Source organism: Andrographis paniculata, unplaced genomic scaffold, assembly GCF_009805555.1.
Source record: "Andrographis paniculata isolate CXL003 unplaced genomic scaffold, ASM980555v1 Contig21END, whole genome shotgun sequence".
In the NCBI taxonomy this organism is placed as follows: Eukaryota; Viridiplantae; Streptophyta; class Magnoliopsida; order Lamiales; family Acanthaceae; genus Andrographis; species Andrographis paniculata.
Window position 1 is genome coordinate 2546545 of NW_026137502.1, and position 17388 is coordinate 2563932.

The 17388-nt window shown below is 29.1% G+C and overlaps 1 protein-coding gene across 3 annotated transcripts; it reads right to left on the reverse strand.

The window, feature by feature from the left end:
• Positions 1 to 12756: 12756 nt before the first annotated feature.
• Positions 12757 to 16631, reverse strand: LOC127245087 (uncharacterized). Of its 3 annotated transcripts, none has more exons than XM_051265736.1 (2): positions 15851 to 16627; positions 12757 to 13215 (listed from the first exon to the last, which is right to left on the reverse strand). In XM_051265736.1, the coding sequence occupies exons 1-2, from the start codon at positions 16462 to 16464 to the stop codon at positions 12960 to 12962; spliced, it is 870 nt and encodes a 289-aa protein (XP_051121693.1). In that variant the 5' UTR covers positions 16465 to 16627; the 3' UTR covers positions 12757 to 12959. The 3 variants fall into 3 exon arrangements, with proteins under 3 accessions (XP_051121693.1, XP_051121694.1, XP_051121695.1); XM_051265737.1 differs by having other exon boundaries at positions 12757 to 13212; positions 15851 to 16625; XM_051265738.1 differs by lacking the exon at positions 12757 to 13215 and adding an exon at positions 13222 to 14865 and having other exon boundaries at positions 15851 to 16631.
• Between the last annotated feature and the right edge of the window lie 757 nt (positions 16632 to 17388).

Consider the following 17388-nt stretch of genomic DNA (forward strand, 5'->3'; position numbering starts at 1 on the left):
AAATAAAATAATTTTAAAAAAATTTAAGTAATGTGATAAAAAATAATTATATTTATTTATTTTCTTATTTGAGAGTTGTAAGGAAAAAGAAATGTGATATATGAGTTAAATATATTTAATTAATTTTTATTTTAGAAATATTGCAGTATTTTTTAGATATATAAAAAAAATATTGCAGAATATTTGAGACGAAACAACAATTTTTAATGTAATATTGTACAAAATATATATTTAATGTAATAGTTTTAAAAAATTAAATCATATCAAAATCTTCAAAATTGCTTTGTAAACCAAACAAAATTTTTAAAAATTATTGAAAAGTTTTTAAAAGATGAAGAGTGTTGAATAATTAAGTAATGTATTTATTCTTATATGGAATACTTAGTTTATTATAAATAAATATTGAATGTGACTGAGTTTGTTCAATTTTGTGTCTTTATATGTAAATGTTTTTCTTTTTCTTTTTTTTTTTTTTTTTTTATCTTAGATACAAGGAATTTAATATATAAAAAAAAATTATATTTACTATTCAATTATTAATTTTTTGTGACTAAATAAAATATGTTCATACTATCATGCAATTGTATGTTCGTTTTAATAAAAGTAATTAGTAATTATTTATTTTTTAGTAAAAAAATATAAAAATATAAAAAAATTTTTGGATAAATTATATAATGTCCCTTGTATTTTTAGTAAAAATGCACAACTCACTGTGCTAGTATAAATTTTACATGAAACACTCTTGAATTTGATTCTAAATAAAGACATAAATTACACAAATTTTATACAAATAAAAAACGCAAAATATCTTAAATAATTTTTTGAATAAAATAAATAAATAAATAAATAATTGATTAACCCTTCATTTTATAGTTTTTGGAGACAAATTGTTATATGATTTTAATAAAAATTATAGAAATAAATGATTGATCAATTATTTATTTTATTCAAAAAAAATTATTTAAGATATTTTACGTTTTTTATTTATATAAAACTTGCGTAATTTAAGTTTTATTTAGAATCAAACATCAGTTTCTGATAATGAAGGTATTTCGTGCAAACTTTACATTAACACAAGGGGTTTCACGCAATAAATAAAACATAGGGTATTTTGTGCATTCTTATTAAAATACAATGAAGTGTTATATAATTTACCATAATTTTTTTATTTAAAAAGACAATGAAAATATTTGTTTATGACAACAACAATAACAAAAAAAAAAAAAAAAAGATTTGAATGAGAGAAATAATATATATTATATATTGGGGTAAACTGTTTTTTTAAGTCCCGTAACTGGACCCCTTTATCATTTTAATCCCGTAAGTGGAGGCTGTCGCAAACTAGTCCAATAAGTGAAATATTTTCGCTGTTTTAGTCCTCCGACGCCGGAGATACCCGCGTGGCTCATCGGAGGTGACGTGCCCGTCAGGTGTCGCTGACCTGGCGGACACGTGAATTTTTTTATTTATTTTTTCATTTTTTATTTTTTTAAAAACTTATTTTTAATTTATTTTTTATTTTATTTGTATTTTTTTATTTGGTCCAATTAAAAAAATTAAAAAAAAATAAATAAATAAATCTATATGTCCGCCAGGTGTCGGTGACCTGGCGGACACGTCACTTCCGGCGAGCTACGCGGGCGTCTCCGGTGCCGGAGGACTAAAACAGCGAAAATTTTTCACTTATGGGACTAGTTTGCGACAAGCTCCACTTACGGAACTAAAATGATAAAGTGGTCCAGTTACGGGACTAAAAAAAAAAAAAACAGTTTACCATATATATTGTGATAATATATATGTATATTGTATTATTAAAATTTGTTTCATCTAAAAATGAACAGACCTAATGTTTTGGGTGTGTTTGTTTGCAAGTTTGGATTTTGGGTTGATGTTTGTATTAGTAAAATTTATAAATTAAAATAATTGTATGGAGTTATAAATAGGTATTGATATGATATATTGAATATAAATTTTTTTTTTAGGATTATATAAAAATAAAAAATAAATATTTAATTTAATGAATAATAATGTTTTGGTAAAATCTTATAGAAGGAATAGACTATTTTCTATTAATTTTTAGATAAAATAGTGATTAATTATAATATTCTGTACCAAAGATATGTACACATTTCCATTTGTCATAATTATGTCAATTATTATTATTATTATTATTTTTAACTAAACTTAACATATAATCAATTTATAACAAATTTTATTATTCTCATTTTAACAAACAATAACCAATTTGATATTATAAATTTTACATACTCTACTTTTTAAAATTAGTTCTTTAATAATTTTTTTTTATAATACTTTATTTATTTTTTATTTATCTTATTATATATTCAAATATCGTTATTATTATTTTTTTACCGAAAGAAAATAATTGAAAAAAAAAAAGAAAGAATAGAAGATACTATTTTTTTCTATACATGGTGTGTTTGTTTGGAGGATTTCGTAGAATTTTCACTATTTCTGCAAAAGTATTTTCTCAAAAATATCAAATCAAATATTTATTTTTTATTTTTTATATTATACTAATAATCAATTTTACATTCAAAACATCACATCAATTTTTATTTAAATCACATAGTACTACTATTCAAATTCAAATTTTTTTTACTATTTAAATCTCAACCAAAAATTCAAATCTTCAAACACACCCATAATCTATTACTCCCTCCGTTCCAATATCAACATAAAATTATCTGTACTTTTTTATTATTATTGCACAATTACCACTGTTTTTACACTAATATACTCACAAGGACAAATAAATCATTTATTATTAATTTTTACCAACTTATAATATCAATATTTTTTAAATCCTATGTCCAACACAATAAAATTATACTTTTGGGACAAAGAAATTATGTATTATAGGTAGTGTATTCCATCAAGCAACCTGAAAATTATTAATAGAATAAATGAAACCCAAGAAATACAATGAAAAAAAGAAATAGAACGAAAAAGTCTTCTAGTTTAGGTAGGGATCACATGTGAAATAAATATTCCATATCTATGATGGATGTCATAACAATTAATTATCCTAATTATATTAAAAATACAATTTAATGATATAAATTAAAATTAATTATTTTTCAAACATTCAATAGTATTACATGATCCATAACCTTATAGTCATAGGCTTAGACTCTTGGTTGTTTGGGGATTGGATTTTAAATTCATTATTTATTTATTTTTTTTAATATCAAATCAAACACCTATTTTTTATTTTTTATATTATACTAAAAATCAATTTTACATTTAAAATATCACATCAACACATATTTATATCACATTATACAATTATTCAAATTTAAAATTTTTACTGTTCAAATCCCAACTTAAAATCCAAACCCCTAAATAAACACACCCTTAAAAAAATGTTGGAATTGGCCTAATTAAAAATATAAGAAAATAGACTTTTTGGTATTAGAAATGAAAGTTGGACTTTAAAGAAAATTAATTGGGACCAAATGAAGTGAAAGCCCAAATCAAAAGATGTGGACCAAGAAATTGTTGGATAAAAAACTTGGACCAATGGGAGGAAGTGATTCTTGGGGATGGAAAAAAAAGATTGGATTAGAGTCTATTATGGATACTTATTATGGAGTTTAACGAGAGATTTAAAAAAAATTAGAACCGATAAAAATAAATATGATTTAATAAATATGATTTGAAAATTTGATTCGAATATGGTATGAAAAAATCGTATTTGAACTTCAAAAAATAGGCCCCAAATTGTTCGGGCCGTGCCTTGCGCAACATGTCCATAAAGGTCGGGCTGTTACAGGTCAGACTCGATTTATTAAGATTATTATTTAAAATTTAGTTATATATATAAAGTAACTTGATAGCAAAGCTTTTTACCCTATTTCTTGTTGGTGGTGAAAAATTGAGGTTTGATTTGATTTGATTTGATGTTATTATGCAAATACTTCCTTTAATTTTTTAAGTTTGATTTCATTTTATGTTGTTAATCCTTATTTCCATTGTAATTTTCCCCCCCTAATATATTGTAATTTTCTTTCTTTTAATTTGTTTTGATAAATCGTAGATGAAAAAACTTCATTCGATTTCGATTGTCCCAACATTATTTTGATCCATTTCATATATTAGTTTTCATCATATTGTATATAACCAAAACTTGACGCCATTTTATTTGAAAACATGTTTTGTTTCGTAAATATAAACAAACATTAATCTATTTTGTTGGTCCAAATGCCTTAGATATTTAATAACACAAAATTATACTAGATTTTTGTAGAAGGAATTTGAGTATCACAAACAGAGTTATTTTGTTCGTGAAAGGTTCAAACCACTCACGCACATTGTAATCGAAAATAACAATCAAATTATTAAACCACTTCGGCCATCGAAGACATACTTCTAGGGGTATCAACCCAAACAATATCATTCTTCCTAAAGTTGTTTAATAAGTCATCTATACTCTCAATCTTGCCTACTTTATTTTTCTCACCACTCAACCAAATCTTCATGTTATTATCTGTCATAATTAACATTCTCTTCACCTCATCAGTATAATTAACATATAAGGTAATAACGTTAAATATTAAAAAAAAGAAAAAAAAAACATTCTAAATAAATCTATATCTTGACTCCACCATATTCTCTCAATCAAATCCCATAAAATCTACTAATTCAACTCAATGAAATTCTCTAATATCGATATTCCTTTTTGGGATACGCTGGATTGATCAACTTGAGCCGCGACAAATAGATCACTTGTTTCATAATAAATGCGCCGCAGCTACCATCAGAATCCATACGTTGATCGGACCACTTGCAAACAACATCAATCAACACTCAAATATACATATAGTCCATTATCAACATATTTAAAAAAGACATTTACAATTTATTAAATGTAACGTGCAAGTAAATTTTTTAACAAAAGTTTATATCGTTTCATTCCATCAAAATATTATAGAAACATACAATTTTGAACATTATATTTAAACTTATCAACAATTTTATACGAGCAAAAACAACATACTTAAACACCATTATTTTAAACAAGTCAACAAAATTTTCTAACTATATAGACTCAGAACTTTATCATCTAAATAAATTGAGGTGATTTATTTATCAAACATGTGGTTGTTAAGATAACCTCTCCCTAACTTATTTTGGGCAAACTCGAAAAATTAATATAATTTCCATTCTTTCAAATATGACGTGATCCATCTGTTTATCCAATTTATTTTATTGAAGCTAATAACAAACTATTTTGTACCTAGTCAATAGACAAAATCTCTAACCATTGATTACAAAATTTTAGACCATAATTACTTCTTCAAATTTTGATTTTATGGTCAATTTGATTTGTAATTGATATTTTTTTTCAAATTTGAAACTTCATAACACAATATTTCATTTTCATTAAAAAAAAATCCTATAATTTTTAAAATATTATCAATTATATATAAAAAAAGTATCTATTGCCACATTAAGTAAGATTACTAGAAAGACCCCGTACATCCGTATGCTAGTATTCAAGAACATAAAAGAATTTCTTAGGGATAAAAATATTGAAAAATTGCACTTTATATTATTTACTATAACACACACATCCCATAATATGTATGTATTTTATTTAAATAACTATTTTTATTTAATATTTGAAGGTCTTTGTTATTAGTATGTTCATATCTTTTATATCCCATATTATCAATGTTATCACCAATGTTTCACCCATGTAAAGTCGGTAGCATTTTCAAAATCAATCACAAATTCCACCATCATAAAATAAATGTTATTTTCATTTTAGTTTTCAAAACAACTAAAAACTTGTTCAAAGTTTGCATAATATTATTTCTCAATCTTTTTTTTTTTTTTTGTATTTATATATTTGTGACCAACATAACATAGCGAATTATTATACAATTTCAACACATCCTTAATATTTTTCAAAACTAATTCATAACCCAAGTTGAATTCAACCGAGTGCCAACTCATTCTACTTTGCGAACGTCATCATTAGAGATTGAAGATTGTACAATTATTTAGAATTTTTATACTTTGCAAAATTATTTTTTAATGGTATAATATGATAAGTGCATGCCGAATAAATTACCTATTCATTAACACACGTAGTATTAACATTTGAACAAATACATTTAATTAGAAAACATCATCAAATCTTTTGTTATTAAAAGCCAAATTAGCATGCTTATTGATTGTTCTTTATGACATTCCATTGCTTTTCTACAACTTAACATAATGATCTATTTCATCAAAGTTATAGATGTTGAAATGTTTGTCTATTGTTTCTAGCATAATTATTACTAAATGTCAAATATTTTGCCAAAATTAGATGTAGCATCCAAAATTTGGTATGCGGCAACCCAATCCACAAAACAAGTCATTTACATCCATACATATAAAGAGATATACACATTATCGAAAATTGTCATTCCATTGGACAATTTAGAGATAATAAAAATTTAAATTAAGTGAATGCATAGATAAGTCAAACAAAAATTGGTACCTTTAATAAGCACAACATCTTAACATCTACTACATAATCAACATTAAACTTAATTGATTTGACAATCTGGATGCACTCAATAAATTATAGTAACTTTTATTTCTTGATGTACAATTTGCAGTTTTGCCTCAACTTGGTCAAGGAATTCATATAATCAACGAATATTTAGCAAATAACATGTATCAACAATTTCTTTTTACCTCTTTAGCTTTGGTATTTTCATATTGAGCCTCAACGCTGCTCTATTCTTCTATTGGATTTGATTAACATACTCAACAATAAGGACATGCAGCTTAGGAGCAAGTTTAATTGTTGATGAGATATGGAGAGCACCATTTTTCAGTGCTCTTACCATATGTTTTTTAGCATTTTGAAAATAAACAATGCAATAAGAATGGACAGTTAATTTCAATACTAGCTTTTCGCATAATATTGGTCCATTAGTGGAACTGTGGGAGGAATCACAGAAGGAAACGAAACATTTTGGATGTGTTTGTTTGTGGGTTTAGATTTTTGAATTTGAATTTTTTAATAGTAAAAAATTGAAATTGAATAGTTGTTTGATGTGATATAAATAGATGTTGATTTGACATTTTGAATGTAAAATTGATTTTTAGTATAATATAAAAAAACAAAAAAGTAATTGTTTGATTTGATAGTTTTGGAGAAAAAAAATGAATTGTTGAGAATTTTGGTCGTTCGAGGCCTAACCCGACAAGTCCCTCGATAAATAATTAGTTGGCCAACTCCGTAGCCCGATCCACCGGATCGGCCCAACCCTTTAATCCTAACTCAATCCCAAGCCCAAACCTTTAATCCTAACTCAATCCCAAGCCCAAACCCTTTGGCTCATTTGCCAATTAATCCCCAAATCGATTTAATTAGTAAGTTGTGGGTTTGTTATAAGGTTAGTTTTGGGGGAAGCTTCTAGATATATAAATTTAGAAATAGACGGGTGGTTATAAAAAGGGAGGAAAACAAATCAGTGAGAGACACCAAAACCGAGAGAAAGATCGAGAGTTAGGGAGTGAAGGAGAGGGAGAGAAACTGTTGAGCGATTCCGGTGAGGTTCGGGACCCTTTTCTTGTGCCGATTCCGGTGGGTATCGAGGCTTGGAGTGAAGAGCCGACCTCCACCTTGAGGCGGGGTTACCTCGGGCCATTCTCGCACCATGGGCTGAGCCTTACTTCGCCGTCCCTTTGCCGCCAGTGGAAGATCGAGGAAGAATCGTCGTCGGAGTGGCAGGACGTTGCAGCTGCCGGAGATGGTGCAGACGCCGCGGGTCTATTCTGGAGAAGGTCGCACACTGCCGGAGAAGATGACCGGAGGGAGCCGTTGCTTGTCGCCACCGCTGTCCAGTCGAGCCTTTCCGCCGTTCGCCGCTGCTCATCGTCGATCGCATTGGGAGTTCCATATTTCGTAAACTGAAATCCCCAAATTTAAGAGGAGATGGCGAAACATGAAGTTTCTTTGATTTCCAATTTTATTGTTCTCCTTAGGCGTGTTTGTCTGTGTTCGATTTCAAATTTTCAGAAAATCGTTTTATGCCTTTGCTTTAATAGTGTTAATTTCATTTTGATTCGGTATTGGTTTTATTCCAATTCGCTTCCGCTAATTCACTGTCGTATTTTTGTATACGAGGTTTGTTCGATCAATCCAAAAAAATTCGAGAATAAATTCACAGTATGAATAATAAATTTTTTTTGGTGAAGTTCATAAAAGAACTTTCAATAAGTAAACTTTAATCATAGTTTTAGAAGGTGGAATGATTTTCCCAATGTTCTAATTTATATATTCTTAGTGAAACTTAGAAATGTCTTGCATCAGATAAAACTTGATACATACAACAATTTATTTAATTAATAGCACGGAAAGTACTAAAGAAAAATACCTATATCAATGGGGTTAAACTAATAAGGTGTTTTTTCTAGTTTTATATTTCCCCTGTCTCACTTAATTTGCCCACTTTAGTTTAGGCACAAAGTTTTAGGTATTGTGTAATTAGTAAATAATTAAGAGATGTATTAGTAAAGTTAATTATGATTTAATAAAAGTAATTATAGATTATGATTAAAATGACTAAATAGTTTAATTAAAATAAAAATATTAATCGTGAATTTTAAAATGGGATTAAAGTGTATAATTATATTTCAAAAAAGAAAATAACAAATTATGTGGGATAGACAAAAATAAAAAGATGAAACAAAATAAGTGGGATGAAGGGAGTAAGATTATTTGCTAACAATATCTCATATAAAATAAAATTTAACATCAATTTATTTTGTTATATAATGAAATAAATGTGAATTTTAGACAACTATATCCTAATTTGATTATCAAAATATTTTACAATATCATTATCAATGTAATCAATTTAAGAAATCTACGCTAGTGCCTTAATATTGAAATAATTCATAAAAAATACTTTCATCATTTTCAACATAAGATAGTTGACATAAAAATAATGTAAATTAAACTCTATCGATTTCAATATTTATACAAAAAATCGCTTTAGCATCACTGAGAATATTTATATCAAAATTTATATCAAAATGATCACTTAAAATACTTATTAATTTAGACTATGATCTTGAAGTTAGATGAACAATATATAATCCATATAGATTAATAAGAAAAACAAGAATTTAACTATTTAAAAAATAACAACAATGATCAATTTGATTTTCTTTCTTTTTTTTTTTTTTTTTAAAAAAAATAATTTTGTAGATTTCATATATTCATCAAATTTAAATTTTACTATATAGGTAATTGTCATAAACAATGAATTGATTTTTTTTTAATTAAAGAAAATGTTCTTTAATTGATTTAAAAGTAAATAATAATAATAATAAATAATGTATTATATTCTAATTTAATTTGATTACAAAGAGTTTCACTGAAATAAGGATATGAATTATAATTTTTTTTTTTCATAAACAATTATGTGTAAAAACAATAATTTCACACAATAGTTCATTTGAACATATTTTTATGAAACAATCCAATGATTTTATTGTAAAAAAATAAACTTACAATTGCTTCTATATTGCAATAAATCATTCTTTGCTTAAGTCTTGGTTTAATTATTTCATCAAATGACTTAGACTCGGTATCTCGATGTATTTAATATAAATACTTATTATAAAATTAAATCATAATTATTTACTCTCGATAATTGTTATATATTTCTTATAGGTCTATCCCTAACTAGAAAGTTGTTTATCATTTAATTTTAAAAGGTCATATTCTTCATATTTAGTTTCAACAATACCATTTTCATTAAACATAGAAAAATTGTAAAAAATGTATTGTATGTAATCCAATTATCATTTTTGATATATTTTTTTTTCACTTTTATATTTTATGACAATATATGTACTATAGACATTATTTTTGCTCTCAAGTGCCAAAAAGACGCATGTGACAGTTATGTGCGCTTTCGTGATGTGGCCTGCATTGTATTATCGCATGCGTTGATGTCGGATGAGTGATGTGAAATTTCAAATTAATTTTTTAAAAATTATTATTTTGTTTTTAAAAATTCATTTTAGTCCGATTAGATCAAATTCCAAATAACATATTTGCAATTTGGTCCAATTTGGGTCAAATTGAAATAAAACCCTAGCACTTGAATCGGTTACAGACAGATCATTCACATACTTGGATGCTACAGACTAGACTTTATTTTTCGACCCATCAGAATTTGACTCGGTATCCGGTCCGGAGTCCTCGTCAGAGGAAGGGGCGACTGCTTCACCTGTTGTACCTAGGGCCTCGAGGACGACAAAGACTGGGCTTTTACCGGCGCCGATGGTGCAGACTTTTGTCGGTTTGAATATATTTGGGCTCGGAGTTGGACCCAACTTTGTCCAAGGAAGTTTCCTCGTTTTTTTTTTATTTCCGGACTCTAATTCGGAGAGGATTGATATTACAGGTTCATCTCGATTTTTGGACATACCTATGAATTCCAATAGACGGCGAAATTATTCACACAGGGAGATGGATGACAGTGTAATTTACTAGGGTTTTGTTTTCAATTTAGTCTAATAGGTCAAATTGAATTTTTAAAAGTAATTTTTTTTTTTAAAATGTGAAATTCCACGTCACCCCTCTGAAGTCTACGCAGCCGATAACACAACACCGGCGACGTCCACGTCTGCACCGGCAACGCCACGAAGGCGCATATGACGGTCATGTGCATTTTTTCGGCGCCGAAGAGCAAAAATCATGCCCAGAATACACATATTATGGTCTTAAAATATGAAAGTGAAAAAAAACAATGTCTCAAATAATTATTGGACTTACATAGCATTTTTTGCAATTTTCCCGAGATATAATAGATATTTGACCACGTATTCTAGACTAACTACATAACCAAATTTTAATTTTAATTTTGTAACACAAATAAAATCAATCTCAAAACATTTAGCATCGTCATATCGCACATAATCAAAATTTTATTTGAAATATGTTTTGTTTTAGAAATATAAACAAACATTGATCTATTTGAACACGGCATTTACAATTCATTAAAGTGTGTTTGTTTGGGGGTTTAGATTTTGAATTGGAATTTGAATAATAAAAATTTTGAATTTGAATAGTTGTATGAGGTGATGTTTTGAATGTAAAATTGATTTTTAGTTTAATATAAAAAATAAAAAATAAGTGTTTGATTTGATTTTTTTGGGGGAAAAAAATGGAATGAATAGTAGATTTAAAATCCAATCCCCAAACAAACACAAATGTAATGTGCAAGGTAATTTTTTAGCAAAAGTCTATATCATTTAATTTCATCATGTTATCTTAGAAATATGCAATTTTGAACCCTTTGTTCCAACTTATAAATTTTATATGAGCAAAAATAACATATCTAAACACCCTTAGATTTAATAAGTAACAAACCTTTTTAACTATGCATATTCAAGATATTTATTATTTAAAAATAATCGAGGTGATCTATTTATTCAATATATGGTTGTTAAGATAATTTTTTTCAAAATATTTTGGTCAAACCCGAAAAATCCAATATGATGTGATTCATTTGTTCCATTTTATTGAAGTGAATAAAGGACTATTTTGTACCTAGACAATATACAAAAAAATCTAACGATTCATTATAAACTTTTATACCATTATCAATTCTTCAAAACTTGATTATATAATCAATTTGATTTCCAATCAACATTTCTCAATTGAAACTGTATTAACATTATATTTACTCCATTAAAAAATTCACATTAAAAAAATATGATCAATTATATATAAAAATATACCTATTATTAGCTCACGAAAACTCAAAAAATTTTGTACATCCGCATGCAAGTATGCAAAAATATAAAAGAACTTTTTAGAGGTAGGAATATTGAAAAATTGCACTTATATTATTTACCATAACACAATCATCATATATATATATATTTATTTAAGTAATGATTTTTACTTAAAGATTTCTAAGTTAATATGTCCATATCTTATCACAATAATATAAAATTATTTTTTCTTTTAGCTTTAAAATAATTCAAGACTTTTTTATAATTTCATAACATTATTTCTACATCTTCCTTTTAAATCATTATGGACAACACAACATAACAAATTATTACACAATTCAGACATATCTCTAATATTTTTCAAAATTAACTCATAACCCTACATAAATTCAACAAAAAGTACCACTTATCCTACTCTGCAACTTAATTTCTACTTTGAAAACTTTATTGTTCTCTCCCTCCCCTAAATTTATTCCATTATTATATTTGAAAAGGTTAAAAAAAAAAAAACTAATATTTAATTATTACTTTTTATTATAATTAATACCATTAATTTTATTATATTTTCTTTTTATTTTATTTAATTATTAATTAAATTTTTAAAAATATTTTTTAATAAAATATTTATTTTATTTAATCCTCGTGCCAGACCCAAATATTATAGCTGGAAGAGTATTAGATTTTGAAGATGGTACAATTATTTAAAATTTTATAATTTAAAAATAATACAAAATTTATGATGTAATGTGATATTCATTGACACACATAATATTAATATTTGAACAATCAGCTTTAACCATAAAACATCACCAAATTAAATCTTTGGTTAGTTAAAGCCAAATCACCTGCCCAATATATTATCAAAATTAGGTGTAGCAACCAAAAGGCAAATCCAACCCCCAAAACAATTCCTCAACATACACACACAAAGTGACATTATCAAAAATTACCATTGTCATTGGGCATTTAGGAGATACTAAAAATTATAAATTATAAATGGGTGCATGGATAAGTCAAACAACAAATTGTACCTCTAATATGCACAACATCTCAGCATCTACTACATAATACTACATAACTTAGATCCTAGTAAGTTTCATCTCTTGATGTACACTCTGCAGCTTTGCCTCGACTTGGTCAAGGAATTCATACAGTAACATATATCAACAATTTTTTTACTCTTTAACTTCGGCATTTTCCAGATTGGCCCTCACCGCTGCTCTTCTTTTCTGTTGGATTTGATTGACATACTCAGCAATAAGGACATGGAATTTGGGAGCGAGTTTATTTGTTGAGGAGATATTGAGACCTCCCTTCTTCAGTGCTCGTATCATATGTTTCTCAGCCTTCTGGAAGTGAACATGACAATAAGAAGGGACGGTTGATTTCAGTACTGACTTTCCGCAAAATATAGGTCCACTGGTAGAACTGCTGGAGGAATCATAGAAGGGAAGGAAACATTTAAGTTTTGGCAAGTAAACTTTAATCATAACGTTAGAAGGTGGAATGGTATCCAAATGATCTAATTTATATATTCATAGTGAAACTTAGAAATGCCTTGCATAAGATAAAACTTGAGACAAACAACCATTTATTCAATTGATGCAAATCACATCCATCTATGCAAAGGGCATGTTCGGCCAAGATCATCTGGCTAACTTTAAAATGATTATGATACGTAATCGTACACTTATATATGCGTACGATATCATCAATCAAACAACAATTTTCTTATATAATTTTAAAAATGAATGTACAAATGGCTTGCGTGATATGGATAACCAGTCAACTAAAACAAAAGAATTTAATACAATAATGGGAAACTGATTAAAGTCTAGCTAATATTTAGTTCAAATGCCAAATAATAGGAACTTCACATCAAATTTATCTCAAGAGAGATCCTTCACAGGCATTTCCACAAGGAAGCATAATTACAAAACTCAATTATCAACACAGAAGCAATTTCCAGAAGAAAACTAAACAAGAAATCTTCATTTATAAGGGTTGTGCTCATCTTCAGGTATGACAAACAATGGAGGGATATTACCTACTTAAATAACTAGCTAAGCTGTCGATTAAGCTAAAAGACCAAATAGTATTAGTAACTACAACAATACAGACAAATACTTGCGGTGTTATAGCCAGTGTAGCACAGGGTACCCCTCGTACATAGAAAAGGTTCTGCCGCTTAAATATTATATCAAAAATACCTAAAGGGAAAATGGATGGCAGGCTGATCTGCACTATAATGCCGAGATACTTTAATAAAAAAAAAAAATCTCAGACATCACAGTTAAGAAGCAGAAAAGGAAGGCGAGAGTAGGTTTATAAAACAATATATGCAGTCATTGAGGAAAAGTGATAATAACTGGACATCATACATCGCATCACATCAACACCTATTTATATCACATCATACAACTATTTTAATTTAAAATTTTTACTATTCGAATTCCAATTCAAAATCCAAACCCCCAAGCAAACCACCAGAATTCAACAAACTGATGCTATCAGTCCATGGATACTTGCAACACCATAGTCTAATCTTTACTAATGTAAATTAGCCCAGTGAGATCAAGTTTACTACCTACAAAACTGTACCAAATCTTAAAATAGCAAATGTAATGGGAGGGAGGGAGTACTAAAGTAAGAGCAAACTGGTAAAAAAAATAAAAACAATTTATAGAACAATTCCAACCAAAAAGTAATGGCAAACTCGTCAAAAAACTATTAATATTATACTACCTAAAAGACCGTACAAAAAATAAAACTAGCAAAAGTAGAGGGACGGAGGGCGTACTAATGTAAATTAAATGAATCAGATCAAAACAGACAACAATAATTCGATCTATTAATTGCAGAGATCAATATCAGGAAAGGATTTTTCAATTTTGATCTTTTACAAGTAATCATTAATGATGTCTAATCAAGCAAGACAGTTCAACAAACCGATGCTACCAGTCTGTGGATACTTGCAACACCATAGTCTAATCTTTAATAATGTAAATTAGCCCAGTGAGATCAAGTTTACGGGGATTTTAGATTCACGCGAACTTGGAAAAGGTGTCTCCTACTACATGTCTGCATGTACCAAAAATCATCATAAGACAGTAAAAGGGATCTACACTTGTATATTAAAGAACTGACTCAAAACTGAAACAGAATCAAATTCTAAATGGGTCCGTTTAAGTACACATACAACTACATTAAAATAAAACAAATAATTTGGCTTTTGCAACCCAAGCTATAATAGAATGTTAAGTATCAAGGTAATGAAATTCATAACCGAAGGAGCTATTTTAGTTGGTCACAGTTTAATACAAGTGGAAACTTCTGATTGGGTTTTGCAATCGTACCAAACAGAACGACAAACAATCTACCTATATTGTCAAGATGAGCACAAAATCCAATTTCAACTAATTGAAAAAAGGCACCCAATCCTGACAACAACATTTATGAGCAGTAGTCAAAGTACAACTTTCAAAAGAACCTAAACGTGTAATAACTTAATGAAAACCATTCGATATTACACCAAGATGAAACCGACTATTCCCAAAAATTTTGCAAATATGATGCAGTGAAAATTACACTGTCTACAGCACAGTAGCAAATCTCATAGACCATAATCCAATTTAATGACAGGCACAGTGTTCTGGTCAAACATTAACCTAATTAGAGTTTTTCAATAGTAGCACGTGCAGCTACAGAAAAATATATACATTATAAGTGGTCGAAGAAACACTCCAAACTCCAAACTAACATAATCCACTAGCAACATATCCCATGTGTCCTACAATGGATGTGATAATTACAGGCAGAGAATTACCAACAAAACACACAATTTGGTGCCAATCAGTTCCCATACAGCCAGGAACACAGGCTGAATAAGTCGCCGAATTTGTTAACTACATGCTATAGTAAGAGGAACATCAAAATGGTTTGAAGGGGCATAAACTAGTTCAGAACGCAACACCACCATTAGAATTCGACAACACAATAGAATGAAGCAAAGGAATCAACAAACAAATAATCTTTTTGAAAGAAGAAAAAATTGCATAAACCATACCCCTTGACGACGAAAGTACAACCCTTGTAAAGCGTCTGTTTTTTATCAGCCAGTATATGCATATAACAAAACCGCGTCAACGCCATGGCCTTGGCCTTGCACCCATGAACCCCACACCGACCACCAGGATTATACACACCATTTCCACCATTAACCCCCGGATTCCCATTATTGACATTCTCCGCAGCTGCAGAAACGGAATCCCCACGAGTCGAATTCATCCTTTCGTTCTCCTCATCCTTGACAAATGGACTTGTTCCGTAGTCCCAATAATATTCTCTGTGTTTCGATTTAATCTCCTCCATCAATACCCAATAGTGGTCGCGGTAAATCCGAGCGAGTTGCTTGAGCCTGCGGGCACGGCGATTAAGAACTTCCGGCTGCGTCAGGAACTCCGATCTGGATACGGCGATATCATGTTCGAATCCGTCTATGCGAATTGGACCAGCGGGAGAGGGTTGCGATGGGTCCACGATATCCGCGGGCTGCGAAGAAACAAGTTTGCTTTCTTGCTTTGAAGAGATTGGGCCGTTAGGGTGATGGCTCTGACCACTGGCGACGGCGGTGGATGCGGAGGCGGCGGCCGCAGCCGCCGTGGAGGGTGCAGTATGCATGAGCTTGGTCAGAAGCACGGATTCGAGTGCGTGTCGATCGGAATTCGTTGGCAAGCGAACGGTAAGGCTGCCGTATGGTTTCTTTAGGGTTTATACACGAAATGGTACAACCACTAGTGCGCAAAGTATAATTGTTGATTAACGAGAAAGAGTGCGGCACCATCTATAATAGTGTAATAAAATATATACCGGCAAGATGCTGAATAAAATATATAAATATGACATTCTTTTATTATAAACAACTTACAGTTCTATGTAAATAAAATATATAAATGTGACATTCTTTTATTATAAACAACTTACCGTTCTATGTAATAAAAGCATATACTGTTTGTTTATAGTTACAGTGTTATAAAATTATATGTATTGTATTTATATTATATTAATGTAAATTATGTGCTACCACAAGATGATGCTGAATACTGTAGTCGTCGTCATATATATATATATTTAATTTATACATATTTATTTAATTTTGTAAATATTTGAAATATGATGGATTCACATCAAAAGACGAAGTGGGATTGTTTGTATGAGAACTTTCGGTGTCATTTTTTGATGTATTTATTGCAATGCATGTTACAAATGTTTACGATATGAATTTTAACATATATTTTTGCAATTTTTATGGGATAGTTCTAAAATATTGAACATAAATATACTTAATTCGTCCCATAATAGAGCAGTCTCGGCCAATGATTTCGGTGAGTTATGAGAGAGAATCTGGCGAGATTTCCGAGGGGTTTTCCGGTGAGTGTTTGATGGGTTCCGAGAGAGTTTCGGTGAGGATTCAAGTGTCAATTTCGGTGGGTGTCGGAGCTACCTCCACTTGAAGGCGTAGTTACTTTGGACTATTTTGCACTTTGGCTGAACCGAAATCTAATTATCCTTCTCATATCGAACGAGTTACAGTCGTCGGAAACT

Bases quoted from the DNA above. Each gene is read 5' to 3' on its own strand.
- LOC127245087 (XM_051265736.1), bottom strand. From the start codon at position 16,464: ATGCATACTGCACCCTCCACGGCGGCTGCGGCCGCCGCCTCCGCATCC. The intron at 13,216-15,850 runs GTATGGTTTATG...TGATTCCTCCAG, and splicing joins TGTACTTTCGTCGTCAAGGG to CAGTTCTACCAGTGGACCTA.